General features: G+C 44.0%; 1 protein-coding gene across 3 annotated transcripts in view; it reads left to right on the top strand.

The window, feature by feature from the left end:
- Positions 1 to 6,426, top strand: part of cfap36 (cilia and flagella associated protein 36) — an 18,283-nt gene continuing 11,857 nt past the window's right edge. For all 3 annotated transcript variants that reach the window (XM_083671469.1, XM_083671468.1, XM_083671467.1), the window contains exons 1-3: positions 1 to 300; positions 1,461 to 1,525; positions 2,342 to 2,443. In XM_083671469.1, coding sequence (XP_083527595.1) covers positions 198 to 300; positions 1,461 to 1,525; positions 2,342 to 2,443 — 270 coding nt within the window. In that variant the 5' untranslated portion in view covers positions 1 to 197. The remainder of the gene's footprint in view (positions 301 to 1,460; positions 1,526 to 2,341; positions 2,444 to 6,426) is intronic.

Below are 6,426 nucleotides of genomic sequence, written 5' to 3'. Positions count from 1 at the left end.
ATTCATGAGTGCGCATTTCTCTGATGTCCTGCAGCCTTCGACGCATGCTACAGACGGAATAAATATGGACTAGACGAGATCTGGACAAATGTCTACATTCTTGGACTTTAACTGTGCATCTTTGTACAATTTCAGGTTTGCGTTTCCTCGCCTGAAGAACATTGCGAGCTGTTTTAGTTAGCCAGCCAGCCAGCATCATGGCTGAGGACAGCGAGTGGGTGGTGGAGAGCATCGCAGGGTATTTGGGAAGTCCGGAATGGGTCATTCCTGTGACGGACTTCATGGAAAACAAATGCACAGGTAAAGTTATGTCATGTACTTTGGGATTTCGCTGCAAAGAGCAACGCGACAACTATTCTAGGCAGTTACATGAGCTATATTGTTGGTTAGCCGCGTTAGCTTCAGTTGTTTTTACTGCGCGGTACTACGCGTTGTTTTGGCGGAAGGGGGAGCGGTGATTTTTTCCGCCGTTGTTTACGTTTCTCGGCATGGAGTCACCGACCGCACCGCACCGCACCGACCGACCGCACCGCACCGTCAGGTTCCCGTCATATCGCAGCAACAACGCGTTAATGGGCTTGTAGCTCCGGCTAGCTCACACCGAACAAACACGGTAACGTTAATCCAGGCGGTTAGCTCATCCAGTGAATTAGACAACATTCCTTATTTAGGCCACTCGCAAGCGCGGCTGTTGGTGTCACCGTTTCAAGCTGGCAGAAACGCAGCTTGGCGTTGCAACGATGTCATCACCAAAACAATAACCATGTTTCCGCCCGGTTTCGAACCGGGGACCTTTCGCGTGTGAGGCGAACGTGATAACCACTACACTACGGAAACGGTGCGGTACCAGAACCCATAGCAACCTGGTCCAATTCATATCCGAATTAGTGTAAAATGATATTTAACAACAAGTCCCTCACGACATGAATAATAATTAATTATTCATTTAAATTGCAGCAGTAAACTGAGGCTAAGACGCTAAATATCATTATGTCAGTGGGGAAGCTACTCTGACAATGTATTTAACTAGATTACCAATGACTTTACAAGGAAACAAGTTGAACTACACTAAAGCTCCCCTTGAGAGAAATATAACTAAAGCTACTTTATCCAACAAACGAGAAAACTTGTGAGGTGGAGCAAGGTGGGGAGAAAGAGGAGGGAAACTGAAGTTCAAGTGTTGGAATAAGAGTTAAATTCCGCAGTTATTTAGTTTTCTTTTGGGGAAATGTAGTGATTAGTGACAGCAGTTTACTGCACTGCTACAAAGGTAGTTAACTACAGGAAAAACTATGAGGATTTGAATGTAGTTTAACTACCACCAAGCTGCTGCAAAATGCAGTTAATCTGATAGTTGAACCCCAACATTGCATTATGATTAGATATTGAGCTTTGTGTATTATGACTCAGTCCATATCATAACTAGGTTTGCATCGCTCATCAACTGCATTCTCTTCCAGTGTTTGATGACGAGGATGAAAATAAACTCACGTATACAGAAATCCATCAGCAGTACAAGCAGTTGGTGAGTCTGGGTTCTAATGATGTAATGCTTTACTGTGAACCCGAATAAAGTACTAAAATGTGTGTGTGTGTGTGTGTGTGTGTGTGTGTGTGTGTGTGTGTGTGTGTGTGTGTGTGTGTGTGTGTGTGTTTTACAGAGCCTCTTGTTTTACATGAGTATGAAATGCAACAAGTTGCTTATGAGAAGGGTTTCAGAGTGTCTCATGTTCAAGGGGCTGTTTCACGGACACAGAATCATTTCACTGAATCACTGAAGATGCTTATAGGGTTGGTTCAGGATTTTTCAACTTATAGTAGATGGTTCATTGCCTTGAAAGTAGTCCATGGGCCAGGAGAAACTGTAGTCCATGGGCCAGGAGAAACTGTAATCCATGGGTCAGAGTTGTTTAAATAGCCTCTACTAACTTAAGCTAACTTTAGCCACCGCTAACAATGGGAGTGATGGAGGCTGAACATTTTTTAAACATCTGCGGCCAAATCATCTCAAAGTAACTTCCAACCATGTCAGAGGGTTCATTTTGTGGCCACAAATGTTGAACAATAGTTTTTAAAGCCCCCATCACTCCCAGTTTGTTTTGTTACGGGTGTTAGCTGAGGTTAGTAGTGGTTACTTCAAACAACACTAAACCATGAATTAAAGCCTGTCCGGGCCATAAACTACGTTCAGGGGAAGGAGCCACCTCACTATAAATAGAAACCCTTTAATCTGTTTCCGGGAAAATGACCACAAAAGTAGATGTTTCAGGCAGTTCAGGGGAAACAGAATGGCAGCAATGTCACATTATCTTCCCAGTAAGACGTGTCGATATGCTTTCAGGTGGAGAAGCTGTTGGAGGCCTACATGCAGGAGGTTGGCATCAATGAGCATCAGTTTCTGGAGGCGTGCTCCTCCCCCTTCGCCAAGTCCAAAACCCTGCAGGTAAGATTTGTGGCTTGAAGCCGATGTGTCGGGCATTAACTGATTATTGCCGAGGGTAAATGAAGTCGCCCAAATTGTCAACAATTTATTCACCAAGAATGCATGCAATCCAATTATGGTGCTTCATTTTGTAGCCAATCAAAGTATTGTTGCTAGGTAAATACCACATAAAACATTTGGCACTCTAACTCTAGGTGGTGAGTGTTCCGGATTTATTTGGCAGTTAGTGAGTTAAAGGGATAATTCCCTTTTTTACACCTTATAGTCAGATGGCTCTTTACCCTGAGTAAGTAATCCATGGGTCAGGAGAAACTATAATCCAGGGTTCAGAGTTGTTTAAATAGCCACTACTAACTTCAGCTGACTTCAGCCACCGCTAACAAAAAAAACAATGGGTGTGAATGGGATACAAACTTAAACATTTGTGGCCAAATCACCTCAAAGTAACTAACAACAGAAATATGATTTGAGGTGATTTGGCCATGCAATGTTTAACTTTGTCTCTTGGTCCCATTCACACTCATAACATTTTTTGTTAGCGGCTGCTGGTGGTGGGTGCCACACGTTGGTAGTGATCAGGTGAGTTCTCCCTCTTACAGTGTGGGCGCTTTGGGTGTCTAGAAAGGTGCTATATACAGTAAATGCAATCAATTATGCTAATCATGTCCAAAACCCTGCAGGTAATCTTTATGCTAATCATGTCCATCGATACACCTGGCAGGGGAACAGCCAGGGATCAAATGACAAAAGCCCTTTAAATAGCTTAATGTAAGTCGCAGCAGAAGGAGTTGCCTAGGCCCCAGCCTTAGCCATAACCACACCCCTGGTTGGTTCACAGCTCAACAAACTGATTTCATTGGATAGCATCACTGATCTCACCTCGGAGAAACAATGCTATCCAATGGTACGGTTTGTAGACCTGTGAACCGACCGGGGGTGTGGTCATCACTGTGTGTCAGGATGGTGAGGTCATCACTGTGAACCGACCGGGGGTGTGGTTATGGCAGAACTTGGCGAGGGCATCACTGTGTGTCAGGGCAAAGAATACAGCTAAAACGCTGAATTCGCTGAGGAACTTCATAACGCTTTAACTTTCGCTTTAGTTTTTTAACATCAATGTCGTTGGCGATCAAAGACTCTCATCTACTCTGTCTACTCTACTCTATAATCACTGTGTGTCAGGATGGTGAGGTCATCACTGCGTGTCAGGATAGTGAGGTCATCACTGTGTGTCAGGATGGTGAGGTTATCACTGTGTGTCAGGATGGTGAGGTCATCACTGTGTGTCAGGATAGTGAGGTCATCACTGTGTATCAGGATGGTGAGGTCATCACTGTGTGTCAGGATGGTGAGGTCATCACTGCGTGTCAGGACAGTCAGGGCACCACTGTGTCAGGATGGTTAGAACATCACTGTCACTTCCCATCTTCCACCGTAGACTAAAGACCCGTCTCTTTAGGGTACACCTGGGCTCCTCCTCCTCAGACCTCTCCACCCCCTAACACCCTACATTACCACGAATAAAACTAAAAGTTTCTTCCTTCTCCAGCACTGTGACTGCCGATTGCACTTGTTCTTATCAAAGGTTTTACTTACGATGACTGTTCCCATCCCATCTGTCACTTGAACTATCTGCCCATTTGATTATGAGTTTACTTAATGCAGTATCATCATTAACATGTTTATGATGATGATATCAATCCGGTTTTCACTACAAGACAGATTCAGAATCTGTCTTAGTGTGCTCTCTAGCCTAGTAGCCTAAGATAATCTTCTCTGTAGAAGGATTGCATGACCAGAAACTATCTAAGGTATTGTAATGCTTCATCAGGGGAGGCTGGTGGAGGTAGAAATCGGAGGACAGGCTCGTTGTAATGAATGGATGGTATGAGGAATGGTATCAAACGTGTGTCCCTCTGCATGTCCCCCTGCATCGCCTTGTGTGGCTGGTGTGTGTGGTTGAATTTTAATGTAATGCTTTATTTCAGGTTGTAACTAAGAAAGCTCATAGACTCTGGGGTTGGTTTGAAAGTCAGGAGAAGCGTGAGTGAGATGCCCAGATGCACAGTCAGCTGGAGGAGGCAGGAGCAGCAGGAATGTCGACGGTGACCAGAATCGCAGACTGCACCAGTTGTGTTTTTAAATTGAAGCATAGTATTCACAAACTTTTGTTGGCTACCTGCCAAAGTGGCTGGTGAGACTTACAGATTTACCTGCCAAATGACCAAAGAGAGAGAGAGAGAGACACAGAGAGACAGACACACACAGAGAGACAGAGAGAGAGAGAGACACAGAGACACAGAGAGAGAGACAAAGAGAGAGAGAGAGAATAAGAATAAATCAGTATAAAAGAAACACTCAATGACACTATAATGATGTCATTATGAAGCAGACTATAATGATGTTAAACATTCATTATGAAGCAGACTATAATGATGTTTAACAGATCTGTTGAAAGGTGATCTACAGTGCATTTGGAAAGTATTCAGACCCCTTCACTTTTTAAATTTATTTTTTTCCTCATCAATCTACACACAATACCCTATAATGACAAAGCAAAAACAGGTTTTTAGAAATGTTTGCTAATTTATTAAAAATAAAAAACTGAAATATCACATTTACATAAGTATTCAGACCCTTTGCTCAGTACTTTGTTGAAGCATCTTTGGCAGCGATTAAAGTCTTCTTGGGTATGACGCTACAAGCTTGGCACACTTGTATTTGGGGAGTTTCTTCTCTGCAGATCCTCTCAAGCTCTGTCAGGTTGGATGGGGAGCGTCGGTGCACAGCTATTTTCAGGTCTCTCCAGAGATGTTCGATCAGGTTCCAGTCCAGGCTCTGGCTGGGCCACTCAAGGACATTCAGAGACTTGTCCCGAAGCCACTCCTGCGTTGTCTTGGCTATGTGCTTAGGGTCGTTGTCCTGTTGGAAGGTGAACCTTTGCCCCAGTCTGAGGTCCTGAGTGCTCTGGAGCAGGTTTTCAAGGATCTCTCTGTACTTTTATCTGTTCATCTTTCCCTCGATCCTGACTAGTCTCCCAGTCCCTGCCGCTGAAAAACATCCCCACAGCATGATGCTGCCACCACCATGCTTCACCGTAGGGATGGTATTGGCCAGCTGATGAGTGGTGCCTGGTTTCCTCCAGACATGATGCTTGGCATTCAGGCCAAAGAGTTCAATCTTGTTTATCAGACTAGAGAATCTTGTTTCTCATGGTCTGAGAGTCCTTTAGGTGCCTTTTGGCAAACTCCAAGCGGGCTGTCATGTGCTTTTTACTGAGGAGTGGCTTCCATCTGGCCACTCTACAATAAAGGCCAATTGGTGGAGTGCTGCAGAGATGGTTGTCCTTCTGGAAAGTTCTCCCATCTCCACAGAGGAACTCTGGAGCTCACTCAGAGTGACCATTGGGTTCTTGGTCACCTCCCTGACCATGGCCCTTCTCCCCCTATTGCTCAGTTTGGCCGGCGGCCAGCTCTAGGAAGAGTCTTGGTAGTTCCAAACTTCTTCCACTTAAGAATGATGGAGGCTACTGTGTTCTTGGGGACCTTTAATACTGCATATTTTTTTTGTACCCTTCCCCAGATGTATAGCCTGGTTTTTGCTCTGACATGCACCGTCAACTGTGGGACCTTATATAGACAGGTGTGTGCCGTTCCAAATCATGTCCAATCAATTGAATTTACCACAGGTGGACTCCAATCAAGTTGTAGAAACATCTCAACGATGATCAATGGAAACAGGATGCACCTGAGCTCAATTTTGAGTGTCATAGCAAAGGGTCTGAATACTTTTTTATTTTTAATAATTTAGCAAACATTTCTAAAAACCTGTTCACTTTGTCATTATGGGGTATTGTGTGTAGATTGATGAGGAAAAAAATGAATTGAATCCATTTTAGAATAAGGCTGTAACATAACAAAATGTGGAAAAAGTGAAGGGGTCTGAATACTTTCCGAATACACTCACTGAGCACTTTATTAGAA

Source organism: Argentina silus, assembly GCF_951799395.1.
Source record: "Argentina silus genome assembly, chromosome: 6".
Taxonomy (NCBI): domain Eukaryota; kingdom Metazoa; phylum Chordata; class Actinopteri; order Argentiniformes; family Argentinidae; genus Argentina; species Argentina silus.
The sequence above is the reverse complement of the archived record's forward strand: the minus strand, read 5'-3'. Positions and strand labels throughout refer to the sequence as shown.